Source organism: Strongylocentrotus purpuratus, unplaced genomic scaffold (genome assembly GCF_000002235.5).
Source record: "Strongylocentrotus purpuratus isolate Spur 01 unplaced genomic scaffold, Spur_5.0 spur5_scaffold_4, whole genome shotgun sequence".
In the NCBI taxonomy this organism is placed as follows: Eukaryota; Metazoa; Echinodermata; class Echinoidea; order Camarodonta; family Strongylocentrotidae; genus Strongylocentrotus; species Strongylocentrotus purpuratus.
Window position 1 is genome coordinate 8,080,500 of NW_022145610.1, and position 17,914 is coordinate 8,098,413.

General features: G+C 37.5%; 1 protein-coding gene across 1 annotated transcript; it reads left to right on the forward strand.

Annotated features, from left to right (window-relative positions):
• Nucleotides 1-1,820: 1,820 nt before the first annotated feature.
• On the forward strand, nucleotides 1,821-9,062 carry LOC100889217 (ZP domain-containing protein). Its single transcript, XM_030998222.1, has 5 exons — nucleotides 1,821-2,002; nucleotides 3,258-3,475; nucleotides 4,134-4,233; nucleotides 6,086-6,281; nucleotides 8,473-9,062. Exons 1-5 carry the CDS (start codon nucleotides 1,847-1,849, stop codon nucleotides 8,649-8,651), a joined length of 849 nt encoding a protein of 282 aa, XP_030854082.1. The 5' UTR covers nucleotides 1,821-1,846; the 3' UTR covers nucleotides 8,652-9,062.
• The last annotated feature ends 8,852 nt before the right edge of the window (nucleotides 9,063-17,914 follow it).

Sequence of the window (17,914 nt, forward strand, 5' to 3'; positions counted from 1 at the left end):
TCGATACATTAGATCATTATATTTTGTTGAGCAAATTGGAAGATTATGGAATTCGTGGAAATGTATTATTATTATTTAAGAGTTATTTGTTAGACCGGTCTCAGTTTGTAGTTATCAATAATCATAAATCTTCAAATAAGCAAATTCGATGCGGAGTGCCCCAAGGGTCCATTTTGGGTCCTTTACTTTTCTTGGTTTATATAAACGATATCATTACTTCTTCTAAACTCTTACAATTTATTCTTTTTGCAGATGACACCAGTGTGTTCATGTTTGGAAGTAATCTGAACATGTTATTAGATACATTTACTGTCGAATTACATAAATTGAATGATTGGTTGTTAAATAATAAATTAGTTATAAATATTGATAAAACTCAATTTATGCTATTTACAAAAAGAAAAGTTGAAGATGATAATTTGATTATTCATTTTAATGGACAAGCTATAAATCGTGTTTCTTTCACTAAATTTCTCGGTGTTTACATCGATGATAGATTGACATGGCATGAGCACATTGGTGTCATATGTAATAGAGTTGCTAAGGGAGTTGGTATTATTTATCGATTAAGACACTTCCCACGATATATTTTGATTATGTTATATTATGCTTTGATAATTCCAAACATTAATTATTGTAATATTACATGGTCAAATGGTTCTGATTATTTTATGACAAAATTATTTAAATTACAAAAGAAGGCTGTTCGATTACTTTACGATGCCCCGTTCAATGCCCACACTTTGCCACTTTTTCAACAATTAAAGCTTCTTAATGTTTATGATATAAATAATTTTAATATTGCTATATTTGTGTTTATGTGTTCTAAGGGATTATTGCCAAGGTCCATGTCATGTAAATTTACTTTCAATTATGAAATACATTCTTATGAAACCCGTAATGCTGGTAATTTTCATTTTCCTAAAATCCGTACAAATGTTTCAAAAAATACAGTTTTTTTCAAAGGGCCAGTTTTGTGGAAAAATATCCCATTTAATATAAAAAAATCTATTTCACTGAATATTTTTAAACGAATGTACAAATCCCATCTTTTATTATTGTATTCAATCTCAAAATAAATGACGTTACGTTTCAGTTAATGCACTTTTTAATGTATCCCCCCTCCCCTTCCCTTCTTCCTTTTTCTTTTTTATTGGTGTTTAGATTCTCTCGGCTTTCCTTTTCCCTTTTTCTTTTCTCAACAATACAGTGTATACTTTTTAAGGGTTTTTTTTAAGGGGTTGACGTTTCATAAGGCTAATTGCCCTTTTTGTTAACCCCACATTCCCATAAAATTTTGTTTGCTCCTTCCCTTTGTATTTTTCTTGTAATCGATCTTTTATCTGTATACCATGTTTGTATGTTTTAATGTTTTTATGGAGAATTAAATAAATGAAATGAAATGAATGACTGTATTTTGTTAATTCAAATGTTCACCCTTTTGACAGACCATAGTAAATCCGAGGTTTACATTATTGTTGAGGTTTTATATCACTTTTGGCCTTGTAGAAGTGTAGTAGTCTTCTAGATAAAGTCGGTGGATTGTGGACCACAAGGTAGAGGTGAGAGTCCCTGCCATAGCACTAATGTCTTATGGAAAACACCTTTAATCTACATTTGTTACTCTCCAGTTAGAAGGTTACCCGGTACGAAGAAACAATTTATTCATATGTTATTACCATGATTATTGTCAACCATCATCGGTAGAACAGCTCAAACGGTACACTTTTACTTGTTATCTCCATTATAACAGTTTCTCTATTAACATTTTCCTTCAATATGCCCTACCCCCCCCCCCCCCCATCAATACCCGCAGCAAGACGACAACTACATAATATTTACCAACATGGTGACGTATTACAAGCCTCGCCTTGAAAATGGAACTAATGAGCTCATTACCAGAGAACACTATCTTCATATCCCTGTTACTTGCTATCTGGAGAGGACACAGGTCTTGGAAGAGTCCTTCTTGCCTAAAGGAGATCTTTATGTTTCCGGAGAGGTGAGGATTCAATTACTTTGTAGCTTAAGTAAGGCAAATTCTGGTAGGAGCAACGTGGCATGATGGTGGAGATGTCGTGGAATAGTAGTTCATTCACATGGCTATCAATCCAAGGGTTAAGGGTTCGAATCTCAGCTCGGCACAATGTGCTTTGGCAAGAACAATGTAATCATGTTCGACGCCACAGCGTGAGGACATTTGCGCTAAATAGAATTACCGAAGTGTGACGTTATATTGGCCAAGTTGTGAAGGTTGCTTTTTCAAAACATTTTTGGTGCAAAAAAAAGTGTAGTGATCACACCAGCCTCAAACACTGAATTTGCCCTTCTCCAGCCCGTTGCTTGAATGATTTTGCGGTGAATCTCATGAGCAGCCTCTGTTGTTTCGAACTAGTCACCTGGACGACGGCCGGATATGGCATTAGCACTTCGGTACTCTATATGAAGAAACGATTATTATCCCCTTTGCCGATGAAGTCGGAAGGGATATAGTAACGCTGCCGTCCGTCCTTCCGTGCGTCCGTGCGTGCGTTCGTCCGAATTTTAATGACATTTTAATGAAGGTACATGGTAACAAAATACATGTACAGCCTAAGTTTGATTTCTGAGAATGTAGGTCAAAGGGGAAAGGTCATAGCTCATTAAATATGCAAAAACACATAATTACATATGTGAAAATGTGGTTAACTTCCTTGCCTAGTAATATAATAGTACAGTCCAATGGAGGTACTTGTTCTGGCGTATATAGGCCATTTGTACCCTGCGAGGGGATGCTATGCTTTGCGTTGACTTGTTTTTATTCTTTTTATTAGTATTATCATTATTATCACTTTTATTACTATTATCATTATTATAATTATTAATATTATCATAATTATTACTATCATTATTATTATACTTAAAGCTCTTGGTTCTAATATTAGAGGTCGACCCTTGCTGAGCGCTTACATCCTTGAACGAGTTGTGTAGGCCACATTAATTTTGTTCCTTTAGATCTAGATTTATTAAATTGATACCTGTAAATATTGGGTAATAATAGCTGTTGGGCCCATAAAAAGAGCAGTGACTACCATAGGCAAATGAGACCGCTTTGTTTTTTATTATCAACATTTCATTGAGGGTTATGTTCTGATAAAGATTGAAAGTAAATTGCGAATTATTTCTAGGTTTGTCACATAAAAATGATTGCTGTACATTTTCTGTCATATTTGAAATTATGTTAGTTTATGTATCTCAAATGTTTACTCACCATCTAGGAAGGATACGGTGAGTTCTCGCTGAACCTTGACCGGTATACAAACTCAGGCTTCTACCAACCTGCCAAAGATTCCGGCGAAGTTATGCTCGGCACACCGCTATACTTCGGCGTCCGTCTGACGTCCGTCACGAACCTAACGCTTCTCATCGAGTCGTGCTGGGCAACGAGCTCGCCGGACCCACGAGACGATCACCGCTATGATATCATCGAGAATGGGTAGATTATTGTTGTTCTACCTTTGCTCACTCTGTTTTTAATCTGATCCTGTTGATTCTTTAGGGAAGATACCTATTGACGGTTAGCTTTTTTTTTTTGGGGGGGGGAGGTTCGCAGATTCTTACATTTCATCCAACAAGTAAGAGCAGTGCACATCCGTTCATGAATAGACATACACTGTGCTATTCCAAAGGGGAAGACTGACTATGGGGGGGGGGGGGTCTGGAGAGTTTCCACCTGCGGGCCTTTCGATATTAACGAGTTTTCGCACGGCGACGCAAGTGCTGACTACGGGGTGTTTAAATCAGCTCGCCACCCCGTACTAGCTCGACTCCCGATGCTAATAAGGCTGTATACCGTCGTAGGTTTGGACGCTACGCGGAAATTTTCGCTCTGAATGCGATCCCCCTGCTAAGATTAGCGTTGTAGAATGCCGCGTCGCCGGTTGCGAAAACTCGCTATTATGTCTTTAGGGCCGGTCGATTTGTGCTCTGATGACCGGATATGTAACCTAGAGGTTGAGTGGGCCGGTCGCATCGAAATTGTCAACCGAATTTCAGTCCTAATCCGCCTATGAATTAGCCTAAAGTTCTAAAATGCACTACGTATATCATCATGAAAGCCATTTTATTTCAAAACATGTGTTTGTGTTTTGTAGATGTGCCGTGGACAGCACAACAGTCATCTACAATTGGGCCTCTTCAACTTTCAAGAGATTCAGTATCGATGCTTTCACCTTCATTGGCGGTTACGACAAGGTGAGTGTCAACAATGACCCCTTGCTCCCCTCGTATCCGTTACACCCGCTGCGCAATTGTATTGACGTAGTACTGTGTCAGTGATTGGTGTGGTCTCTGATGCGGCATGTGGAAGTGACAAACGGTGATTGTAAATTAAATGGCGGCCTTAACTTTAGAATACCTCCACCAATAGGATTCATGTTCATGTATGTCGAAGACCTAGGGTTAGTATTAGGTTTAGTGTTACCTTAGAAACTTAAGTCTTCAGATTTAGCTTCATTGATGAAGCGTTGTGTAACCTACAAACGTCCGGTGAGGTATTCTAAAGTTGCTCCGAACGGTGCAAACAATGAGTGCAAACGGAAGCATCTGCTACTTAATAACCACAGGCTCGATTAGCGCAGTAGCGCAGGTAATAACAAAATCGAAAAGACACCTCATAGGCGGTGCATGCCTAAAATTCCTCCAGGGTCTTGATTAATATATCGAAATTGAGTATTAATTGTGCATTGGGAAATGCTTGGGTGGGTTTACCATTCGCATAGAGCCGTAGCTACTTCTTACCGTATATATGCAAGAGCGCGTTCTCGAGGTTTTCATATACAAGCAATATCGACGGTTACCATTGTACCAAACAAATCCCGCAATTTCCTCTTGATCACGGTGATGAGGATCTAGTTGGTGGATTTGTATTGCCATTAGATATGATCATCCTATATTTTGTTAAAAACTTATTCTGGTGATTTTGTTTTCCTCGGCTACTGAATATGCATGTGACACCTGTTCTACATATTTGTACATAATAGCAGTGAAGGGATGTTCCTTTGTCTACCTGAGAAACTGTATTTTCTGTCATCTTTCTTTGTCCGTCATGTTCATAGTGTTTGTCAACCGTCCCCATACACATAGGCCTACACGTAGGTCGAGGCAATCATTAGAGCAGGGAGGTGAAAGAAAGGAGTCGAAACTCATTTAATTTATTCAAACGCATTCGTGAGTTCTACAGCGAAGCAATGGAATGTGTAACATTCCAATTGGCTTTGAATTTCCATGCTGCGAGCCGCGCCTCCACTGCGATGAATTTTGGAGGCCAGGCACCAGTTTCACATTTATTACAAAATATTAAATTACCGGCAAAATTTCAGTGTAAATTATTTTTTTTTTAAATTATATGGGGATTGAATTGGAAATAGTGCATCACAAACTTTTTCAAATTTAGGACTCCGCCCTTCTTTTAATTTGTTTGCAAGAGGTGATAAAATAAAAAATAGATCCTGACAAAAACTCAATATTTTAGGATAATGCGCTAATTTTGTGCGTGTAATAATTTCCCTTTATGTAAACCATCATTTACAAACTTCGATAACTTTAAATATGCTAATTCGTAATTTCGCGTGTTTTTTTGCAGTTGGAAAAAAGGATGAAATTACACAAATTTGTGTTCGCTTGTTCTACTCTTTTACACATTCAACAATGGATGAGAAATCATTGCAAGGAACAGCGAACAGTTGCTGCAGGCGCGTTCGCAGCGGGGGGGGGGTTGAACCCTCTCAAGATTTGTGTTATGTATTTTGAATTTTGATGAACACCCCCTCCTTTTTTTATAATTAAAACAAATAAAATGTACCAAAGGGTGACCCCCCCTCCAACAAAAGTGAAGTGACCTTACCCCCCCCCCCCTGAGTTGAGTTGCGAAATTTTTGGGACCCCCCCCCCCCCCCTAAAAAAAAAAGTGCTCTTAACCACCTCGTTGAAATTCGGGACTTTATTATAATTTACAACAACTTCTGATTAGCTTTACACCATCTTTCATGTCGTAAAGATGCAATCTATTTCACCTTTTAATTAGCTCTGTCGTCTCTCGAAACAGGTTTACGTCCACTGCTCAATCTTGATCTGTGACAACAACGACTCGGGCTCCCGCTGCGCCCAGGGATGTCTAGCACGATCTCGTCGAAGTCTGCTGCCCACAGGCTCCCGGTCCAAACCACACACCATCACGATCGGACCGATATCCGATGCCCAGCGCTCCCAAAGGGCTATGCTGATTAATACCATTGATGACGGTGAGTAGTGTCCGTAGTGTAAATAATGCTGACAAGAATAATGTCGTTCATGTTCATGGGGCATTAGATAAGGCGGTATCTGACAAAACCGATTACTGCAAAGGAATTCATGTCACATAAAGCAGCGAACAACACAAGACAATGCGAGCAGCTTACAACGAGTCAAATGTTCTGCACGCCCAGCAAGCCGTGCTCTGATTGGTATGCGTAGCACAGGTTCAATGATTTGTTTCGGCACGAATCGACCCAGGTTTTCGGTCAAATGTTTGGATGAATTTGCTTTGCGTGATTATTTAGTCTATTTCAATCTTATACCGATATACCCTCTGATTCATTTATCGACCCCCTCCTTCAATTCCTAAATTTCCACGGATCATCTAACAAAGTAGCAGTGATATTTAGTTTGAGATGTATCATGTACAAATATACCATTTTCGAAATGTAGGCCAAACTAGTAGGAGACCAGCCTGTTGGAATCCTCATGACCAGACAAGTAATTTGATATGCAATTTGATAAGGTTAACTGTGTTGGTGAATTTGACTACCAGTCAAACATGTGTTGACCTTTCACCGTTTGTTACCATAGCGCCCTCATTTAAGGTCGGAGGTATAGCAAACTATACATTTTTGGAATCCTCATGACCAGACGAGTAATTTGATATGCATATCGACACGATTGGAATATATTTGAATTTCTACCCCTGTTTGACCTTTGTTGACCCCTCACGAAAATGCCTGGGATTTTCAAGGGGGCATGCAGCCCAAGTCAAAATTGTTCAGTATTCATCAGGGAACACAAAAACACTTTCAAACCTTTGTTCCCAGAGATTGGTCCCGGGAGCTACAGGCTGGTCTCCGACTAAACCAAATTTAATGCACACGTCTTTGTGAAGAAATTAACTGATGACCGGCCGGTGATCGGCGGGGCATCTGTGTGTGTCTCGTAGGCGTATCTGCGGCGGCCCGCCGGGCTCCGCCGGGAATTTCTAACGGGCAGGCTCCTCCCCCCCCCCCCCCCCCAACTTGCCCCATGGTTTTCTTGCGTGTTTTGGGGATTTCTTTAGTGAAACAAACTTCGGGTAGAAATCTAGCTGTTGTCTCTGGTCAAGCGCGCTGAACAGCGCCTTTTAATATACCCAGCCTTGATCGAACAGACGCCGCGGTCAATCAAGCTGTCGCTGCCCGCGGAAGCCGACCGATTTTGAATTCGTCGCCCAGTGACCGACTGATCTCCCAGCGACAACCGGGGGGCGACCGCTCGGTAGCCTTTGACCTAGCGGCTTCATTTTTTTTTTACCTAACTCGCTCGACGGCGAAGGCTCGATTCGGTCTGTGTCCGGGCGGCGACCCCCGGCCACCAAGCGTATTCCGGGCGGCGGGTAAAAGTGAGCAGGCGCCGCCCGAATTGTAAGCTATGGTCACAAATCAGAGCGGCGACCAACCAATTAGTAGCCTGCTCGGTGGCCGATGGAATTTAAGCATCGCCCAACGATTTTTGGAAAAGACGAGCAGGCTGTAGAGCCCCAGCGATGCCTAGGCGATGCCCTGTCGATTTTCCGTCGGCCGCCGGTCGATGTTAGGTCACAACTGGGCGAAATCGGGAGCTTCTCAAATAGGCGTCCCGGCAGTGACCGGCTGATGACCCACCGATTCCCGAACGGTCTCCCACCGGTCAATTGAATATGTTAGGTATTGGCTGAGATATGACCATCTTAATAAATATATTTCCTATAGGAAGTCAGTGCTATTTGCTCTGGCTCGTAATGGTTAGGAGACAGAGCGAATAACACTTATTTCTTATAGGAAATTTATTTATTCAAATGGTCATATGTCAGCCAATACTCAACATATTCAATTGGTTTCCACAATATTGGAAATTATTTTTTATGCTCTTTCAGAAAATGAAGGAAAAAAAAAATTTGTTGATGACGTCACACTTCACCACTCAATTATAGTTCTGTTTAGGATAGCATCCACCAACTTCTTTTTTTTCTTCTTTCTTTTCCATCCACCATTGTGTCAACTCTACAAGTACGTCCTTTCAACACATATCGCTGACACAAAGCGCGCGGGCGGCCCTTTCGCGAGTATCATGAGTATATTTAGGTCTATTATTTTCATCAATATTATTGCTCTTTTTGTTGTTCTTGTTGTTATTAATATCAATGTCAATTTTTCTTTCACTCTCCAGGACCCGAATCTCATGACCCCCTGATGATCGTGGCTGTGAGCGCCCTTTGTGTTCTCATCGCTCTTACTGTCATCATGGCGCTGATGATGGTGCGCATGCGTCGTCGTCGCCCCGAGCTGACTGGCTATCGCAGAGTGGGCATTACCGAGCAGGATGCCGAGAGAAAGAGAGGAGAATAAGAAGACGAAGAAATCGCTTTGATTGGAGTAAAATTAGTAGTATAATTTACGAAGTGACAAAGTCCTCTTTGCACGGAATCACTTTGAATATTCGTTGCTATCCTCGGACTAGTGTTGATGAAGACACCTCTGAAATAGGAAAACCTTTGGATTCACGATAAATGCTATGATTTTAATTAATGCAGCCACTTAGTGATAGATATCTTATAGATAAATTGCAATTTTAGACGGTGTCATGTGTTTTGTTTCATCAGTTTTTTGCGCATAAAACTTTTGTATGATACCCAAACCGAACTATAGAATGGTACTTAGCTGGTAGAAGAAAGCCTTAAAATGAATGCATATAAACCTCTACGAGTATGTCTTTTATGCTTTTTCGTGTATTTCTAGAAAGGTCTTCTCAAACTTAGTTTTTTAGGTGATACGTACGTAGACGTATCACCTTTTGATTTCGTCAAGATTTTTATTATTATTTATTAGGTGATACGTATGAAATATACGTATCACCTTTTGATTTCGTCAAGATTTTCTTTATTATTATTATTATTTAGGTGATACGTAACGAAGTCTACGTATCACCTTTTGATTTCGTCAAGATTTTTCTTTATTATTATTAGGTGATACGTAACGAAGTCTACGTATCACCTATTGATTTCGTCAAGATTTTTATTTATTATTATTAGGTGATACGTAACGAAGTCTACGTATCACCTATTGATTTCGTCAAGATTTTTATTATTCTTCTTCTTCCTATTATTCTTCCTCGATTTTGTTCGCAGGATATCTCAAGACCGAATAAAACCATTGTCATGAAACTTTCAATGATGATAGATCTTAGTCTAACTTAGAACTGCGTGATTTTTCAAGGACTCAAAGTCATCGTGACGTCATCCAGGCGCCATTTTGTGAAAATCAACTAATGATCATATCTTCATAACGGAAAGTTATTTTTCATTCATATTTATCATGAATAAGATCAATATCCGTCCGGTCAATTTGAGGTCAATAAATGCGCGCAAAAATGCGCGTACGCGTAGGCGCGCGCGTTAATGCGCGCGTAAAATTTTAAATTGCTCAAAATCGTCTTAAATTTTTTTTGCATACGTTTTAGGCCATTATAAGCATTTCATAAAAAATCACGCAAAACACGCATTTTTGCACGTTTTCGTTCGTCACGGCCGAACGAAAAATAATCCCCCAGCAAAAACTTTTGACAGAATATTCCTCATATTTTTTCGGAAAATTTGATACCATGTTTAGCTCTTTATCACTATTAAAAACGGAATGAGCGTCCGTTCAAGATAACCGTCCGTACGCGCGATTTTTGTAATACATTGCATATATGGGCAAAAACATGCCTATGAAAAGTCCATTGGGATGAATAGGGATTACCAATTTTTTTTGTCATATTTAGATAGAGTATGAGTCGGAGGTATGATTTCATATCTCATTTGGCCATTAAGTACATCTTAACGTCATCATAATGGCCTTGGAAGTCAAAAATACAAAATTGCATATTATGACGTCATTGTATTTATGGAAAATGTAGTGTATTTCTCTCAATATTCATCGATTCTCTTTGAAATGTCGATATGTTGTAGATAAGGCAATTCTCTACAAGATCACTTTTCACTAAGTTTCATTTTAATGAGGTCATCATAGTACAAAATTCAATTAAAGGCCACATGTCAGAATTTTCGTCATTTGCGTGTTATGTCTATGGAAGGTGAATTTCGTTCACATCATGAATCTACATGGCATTCATCTATGAGCACTATCTATCTTATGTGTGCTCTGTTTTCTCCCAAATTGGGGTATGTTATAGCTGAGACCATGGGCTATCAAAACGGTGTACTTTGTTTTTTCATCGGATGTTGGGATCATGTCGGAATTTTCAATCGAAAGTTGAAATTGCAAATTTTGACGGAATCATTAGGTGGTACGTATCATTAGGTGATACGTAACGAAGTCTACGTATCACCTATTGATTTCGTCAAGATTTTTATTATTCTTCTTCTTCCTATTATTCTTCCTCGATTTTGTTCGCAGGATATCTCAAGACCGAATAAAACCATTGTCATGAAACTTTCAATGATGATAGATCTTAGTCTAACTTAGAACTGCGTGATTTTTCAAGGACTCAAAGTCATCGTGACGTCATCCAGGCGCCATTTTGTGAAAATCAACTAATGATCATATCTTCATAACGGAAAGTTATTTTTCATTCATATTTATCATGAATAAGATCAATATCCGTCCGGTCAATTTGAGGTCAATAAATGCGCGCAAAAATGCGCGTACGCGTAGGCGCGCGCGTTAATGCGCGCGTAAAATTTTAAATTGCTCAAAATCGTCTTAAATTTTTTTTGCATACGTTTTAGGCCATTATAAGCATTTCATAAAAAATCACGCAAAACACGCATTTTTGCACGTTTTCGTTCGTCACGGCCGAACGAAAAATAATCCCCCAGCAAAAACTTTTGACAGAATATTCCTCATATTTTTTCGGAAAATTTGATACCATGTTTAGCTCTTTATCACTATTAAAAACGGAATGAGCGTCCGTTCAAGATAACCGTCCGTACGCGCGATTTTTGTAATACATTGCATATATGGGCAAAAACATGCCTATGAAAAGTCCATTGGGATGAATAGGGATTACCAATTTTTTTTGTCATATTTAGATAGAGTATGAGTCGGAGGTATGATTTCATATCTCATTTGGCCATTAAGTACATCTTAACGTCATCATAATGGCCTTGGAAGTCAAAAATACAAAATTGCATATTATGACGTCATTGTATTTATGGAAAATGTAGTGTATTTCTCTCAATATTCATCGATTCTCTTTGAAATGTCGATATGTTGTAGATAAGGCAATTCTCTACAAGATCACTTTTCACTAAGTTTCATTTTAATGAGGTCATCATAGTACAAAATTCAATTAAAGGCCACATGTCAGAATTTTCGTCATTTGCGTGTTATGTCTATGGAAGGTGAATTTCGTTCACATCATGAATCTACATGGCATTCATCTATGAGCACTATCTATCTTATGTGTGCTCTGTTTTCTCCCAAATTGGGGTATGTTATAGCTGAGACCATGGGCTATCAAAACGGTGTACTTTGTTTTTTCATCGGATGTTGGGATCATGTCGGAATTTTCAATCGAAAGTTGAAATTGCAAATTTTGACGGAATCATTAGGTGGTACGTATCATTAGGTGATACGTAACGAAGTCTACGTATCACCTATTGATTTCGTCAAGATTTTTATTATTCTTCTTCTTCCTATTATTCTTCCTCGATTTTGTTCGCAGGATATCTCAAGACCGAATAAAACCATTGTCATGAAACTTTCAATGATGATAGATCTTAGTCTAACTTAGAACTGCGTGATTTTTCAAGGACTCAAAGTCATCGTGACGTCATCCAGGCGCCATTTTGTGAAAATCAACTAATGATCATATCTTCATAACGGAAAGTTATTTTTCATTCATATTTATCATGAATAAGATCAATATCCGTCCGGTCAATTTGAGGTCAATAAATGCGCGCAAAAATGCGCGTACGCGTAGGCGCGCGCGTTAATGCGCGCGTAAAATTTTAAATTGCTCAAAATCGTCTTAAATTTTTTTTGCATACGTTTTAGGCCATTATAAGCATTTCATAAAAAATCACGCAAAACACGCATTTTTGCACGTTTTCGTTCGTCACGGCCGAACGAAAAATAATCCCCCAGCAAAAACTTTTGACAGAATATTCCTCATATTTTTTCGGAAAATTTGATACCATGTTTAGCTCTTTATCACTATTAAAAACGGAATGAGCGTCCGTTCAAGATAACCGTCCGTACGCGCGATTTTTGTAATACATTGCATATATGGGCAAAAACATGCCTATGAAAAGTCCATTGGGATGAATAGGGATTACCAATTTTTTTTGTCATATTTAGATAGAGTATGAGTCGGAGGTATGATTTCATATCTCATTTGGCCATTAAGTACATCTTAACGTCATCATAATGGCCTTGGAAGTCAAAAATACAAAATTGCATATTATGACGTCATTGTATTTATGGAAAATGTAGTGTATTTCTCTCAATATTCATCGATTCTCTTTGAAATGTCGATATGTTGTAGATAAGGCAATTCTCTACAAGATCACTTTTCACTAAGTTTCATTTTAATGAGGTCATCATAGTACAAAATTCAATTAAAGGCCACATGTCAGAATTTTCGTCATTTGCGTGTTATGTCTATGGAAGGTGAATTTCGTTCACATCATGAATCTACATGGCATTCATCTATGAGCACTATCTATCTTATGTGTGCTCTGTTTTCTCCCAAATTGGGGTATGTTATAGCTGAGACCCTGGGCTATAAAAACGGTGCTTTTAGTTTTTTGATCAGATGATGAGATCATATCACAATTTTCAGTTGAATGTTGAAATGATGAACATGTCACGTATGTCCTATTTGTCAAACTTAAACGTTAGCAGTGTCCTCGTATTGAAATTATGTAAGGAAACCCTTTTACTTTCTAGACTTTACTCTCAGACACTATTGAGTGACTGACTGACATCTTGTTTTCTCTGGTAATAAAATACATAAAATGAGCGTTATAGAGAACATGAGCATTTGGCTACATTAATAACCCACTCTGTTCTTATTGCTCATTTCTTATTCAAGACTTGAATAATGACGAACTTCATTCAATACTTATACTGATATCAAAGATTTAAACTATTTATCCGAAAAAGAATATGAGTTTCATTTCAGTAGGTTTCTGAACTGTAAATATTATATTGATGAGGATTTTACGACTGAATTCAGTAACATTAACTATCATTTTAGTATTTTACATTTTAATTCGCGTAGTTTAAACATACATTGTAATGCTTTATCCAATTTCATCTGTACTTATGTATAGAAACTTGGGTTAATGATAGTACGCCACTATTATTCAATGTATCTGGTCATTCATTTATACAATTTAATCGCCAAGTACAAAAGAGTGGAGATGTTGGTCTATTGGTCGCTGACAATTTTGAATATGAAATACGCAATGATATATTTATATTATACCCATCATACAACTATGAATCACTGTTTATTGAAAGCAATTTGCCGAGACATAATAATATTATTGTAGGTGTCATATATAGGAAACCCCAATCAAATATCAATGATTTCATCCCTGTCTTTGAAAATGTTTTACAAAAAACACATACTGAACATAAACAGGTTTATATAATGGGAGATTTTAACATTGATCCTGTGAAATTTACTGGCAATGCTGTATGTAATTTCTTGAGCGAAATACATTCAAATCTTTGTATTTCTTTAATTGACAAGCCTTCAAGAAAGACTGACGGATCAATATCCCTCTAATCCACACTCCTTATACAGTGACAGTATATATCCATCCGATATTTAAAGACTTTATTTTCAAGCAACTAGTGAATCTCACGTCGACAACTCAAAATGATCGCTACTGTATTCTCAGATTTATTTTGACTTTTCATTTACGCCGGGACATCGTGACGTCATACACTATTCATTTTTAATTATTCAGGCATAAGCTCTTATTTATCAATTACATTTTCACTTCTATGAATAAGATAAAAATCGTCAAAATGCGTTTTTCATGATGTAAATTAGAGTCAAAGGTGTAACTGGTTACTGCACAGAGTCAATGGTCATATATTGTCTCAATCTATCTTCCCTAGATCCATAATGATCAAGGGATCGACACAATTTAAAATTGACATATGGATAGATCATAATGGGAGAAGCATTTTACAAAATAACATATCGTGTAATGCATTATTCGTTATGTAAACCATTATCATACGTATCACCTAATTCGTCTAAGTGACGAATTAAAGTCTAGTTTATTATTATTATTCTTCCTCGAATTTGTTCGCAGGATATCTCAAGACTGAATGAAGCCATTGTTATGAATCTTTCAATGATGATAGATCTTAGTCTAACTTAGAACTGCGTGAATTTTCAAAGACTCAAAGTCATCGTGACGTCATCCAGGCGCCATTTTGTGAAAATCAACTAATGATCATATCTTTAAAACGAATAGTAATTTTTCATTCATATTTATCATGATTAAGATCAATATCCGTCTGGTCAAGTTGAGGTCAATAAACGTGCGTAAATGCGCGCGTGCGCGCTCGTCCGCGCGTTTACATGCGCGCAAAAATTAAAAATACTCTAAATCATCCCAAATTTTTTTTGCATACGTTTCAGGCCATATTGAGCATTTGATAAAAAATTACGCACACGCGCATGCGCGCGCGTTTTCGCGCGTACTGGCATTTTGCAACATAGAATCGCCGATTTTTTTTCTGTCATCATATTTGGTACATTTTTCCAAGCATTTTGATAATTTGTTCACCTTTTATTAACGCAATGAGCGTCCGTCAAAGTTGACAGCACGCGCGGATTTGCGTTATCTTTATCTACAATACATGGGCAAAAACATGCCTATATAAAATTCATTGTAACTCTTAAGAATAGATAGCAACTCCTAATATTTTGTCATATTTGGATAGATTATGAGTCGGAGATATGATTTCATGTCTCATTTGATCCTCAATTAACTCATGACGTCATCATAATGGCCTCCAAACTCAAAATTTTAATTTGCATATTATGACGTCAGCATATTTTTGGAAAATTGATTGTATCTCTGTAAATATGGATCAATTTTCTTTTTAATTTTGATATGTTCTAGCTGAGACAATTTTCTACAAATGTAATATTCACAATTTTTATTTTTGACAAAAGTATCATGGTGTATTTTTGCGATTAAAGGAGGCATGTCAATTTTTCGCATTTTGCGTGTATTCTCTATGGGACATGACTTTTTCTCAAAACTGGATTCTACACTCCTGTCTTTCGCGAGCAAAATCTCCGTTGTTTTAGCTTCGTTTTCGCTGAGCTTCGGATATGTTGTAGCTGAGACAATGAGCTATCAAAAGTGTGCCCTCTCCTTTGATTATTTAAACACGAAGATTCGCAAATAATGTCATAAATAACCCTTTTTACTTTATTATTACCCTATCTTCACTTAATCCATTACTTTTTGCGTGTAATCCCTATGGGAAATGACTTTTTCTCAAATCTGGAGTCTACATTCCTGTCTTTTGCGAGCAATATCGCCGTTATTTCGGCTTGGATTTTGTTGATTTTTGAGTATGTTGTAGCTGAGACTATATGCTATCTAAATCAACCCTCATTTTTTTCAATAAGATGTCATGATTGCGCTCATGATCATGATCATGATCATCACGATCATCATTATCATAATGATGCTAATCATTTATCAATTACATTTTCATTTCTTTGAATAAGATAAAATCGTCAAAATGTGTTCTTCATGATGTAAATTAGAGTCAAATGTGTAACTGGTTACTGCACAGGGTCAAAGGTCATATATTGTTTCAATCTATCTTCCCTAGATCCATGATGATCAAGGAGACACAATTTAATCTTGACATATGAATAGATCATAATGGGAGAAGCATATGAATGGGAGAAGCAAAATAATATATCATGTAATGCATTATTCGTTATGTAAACCATTATCATACGTATCACCTAATTCGTCTAAGTGACGAATTAAAGTCTAGTTTATTTTTATTATTCTTCCTCGAATTTGTTCGCAAGATATCTCAAGAATGAATAAAGCCATTATCATGAAACTTGCCATGATAATAGATCTTAGTCTAACTTAGAACTGCATGACTTTTCAATGACTCAAGGTCATCGTGACGTCATCCAGGCGCCATTTTGTGAAAATCAACTAATGATCATATCTTCATAACGGAAAAGTATTTCTCATTCATAATTATCACAATTAAGATAAATAGCCGTCCGGTCAAGTTGAAGTCAATGAAAGTGCGCAAATGCGCGCGTGCGCGTTCGTCCGCGCGTTTAAGCGCGCGAAAATTTTTAAAATGCTCCAAATCATCCCAAATTTTTTTTGCATACGTTTCAGGCCATATGGAGCATTTGATAAAAAAATTACGCGCACGCGCATGCGCGCGCGTTTTCGCGCGTACTGGCATTTTGCAACATAGAATCGCCGATTTTTTTCTGTCATCATATTCGGTACATTTTTCCAAGCATTTTGATGATTTGTTCACCTTTTATTAACGCAATGAGCGTCCGTCAAAGTTGACAGCACGCGCGGATTTGCGTTATCTTTATCCACAATACATGGGCAAAAACATGCCTATATAAAATTCATTGTAACTCTTTAGAATAGATAGAAACTCCTAATATTTTTTCATATTTGGATAGATTATGAGTCGGAGATATGATTTCATGTCTCATTTTATCCTCAATTAACTCATGACGTCATCATAATGGCCTCCAAACTCAAAATTTTAATTTGCATATTATGACGTCAGCATATTTTGGGAAAATTGATTGTATCTCTGTAAATATGGATCAATTTTCTTTTTAATTTTGATATGTTCTAGCTGAGACAATTTTCTACAAATGTAGTATTCACAATTTTTATTTTTGACAAAATTATCATGGTGTATTTTTGCGATTACAGGAGGCATGTCAATTTTTCGCATTTTGCGTGTATTCTCTATGGGACATGACTTTTTCTCAAAACTGGATTCTACACTCCTGTCTTTCGCGAGCAAAATCTCCGTTGTTTTAGCTTTTTTTTTCGCTGAGCTTTGGATATGTTTTAGCTGAGACAATGAGCTATCAAAAATGTGTCTTTTATTTTTCGATTAGATGCCGGGATCATGCTCATATTTCACTTGCAAAGTAGGATTTCTGAATTCCATTTCCCGTTTACGTGTAATCGCTATGGGAGATGTTTTGGTATATCGGTAACGCACTTGACTTCCAACCTCGAGATCCCTGGTTCGAGTCCGGGTGTCTCCAACACTTTTTTTTCCCACTTTTTTTTCCTTTTGACCTTCACTGTACCATCTCCTTTGATTATTTAAACACGTAGATTCGCAGATAATGTCATAAATAACCCTTTTTACTTTATTATTACCCTATTTTCACTTAATCCATTACTTTTTGCGTGTAATCCCTATGGGAGATGACTTTTTCTAAAATCTGGAGTCTACATTCCTGTCTTTTGCGAGCAATATCGCCGTTATTTCGGCTTGGATTTTGTTGATTTTTGAGTATGTTGTAGCTGAGACTATATGCTATCTAAATCAACCCTCATTTTTTCAATAACATGTCATGATCGCGTTCATGATCATGA

Coding starts and splice junctions, on each gene's coding strand:
- LOC100889217 (XM_030998222.1), top strand. CDS start 1,847: ATGGTGACGTATTACAAGCCTCGCCTTGAAAATGGAACTAATGAGCTC. Junction 2,003..3,257: donor ATCTTTATGTTTCCGGAGAG/GTGAGGATTCAA, acceptor CTCACCATCTAG/GAAGGATACGGTGAGTTCTC. Junction 6,282..8,472: donor GATTAATACCATTGATGACG/GTGAGTAGTGTC, acceptor TTCACTCTCCAG/GACCCGAATCTCATGACCCC.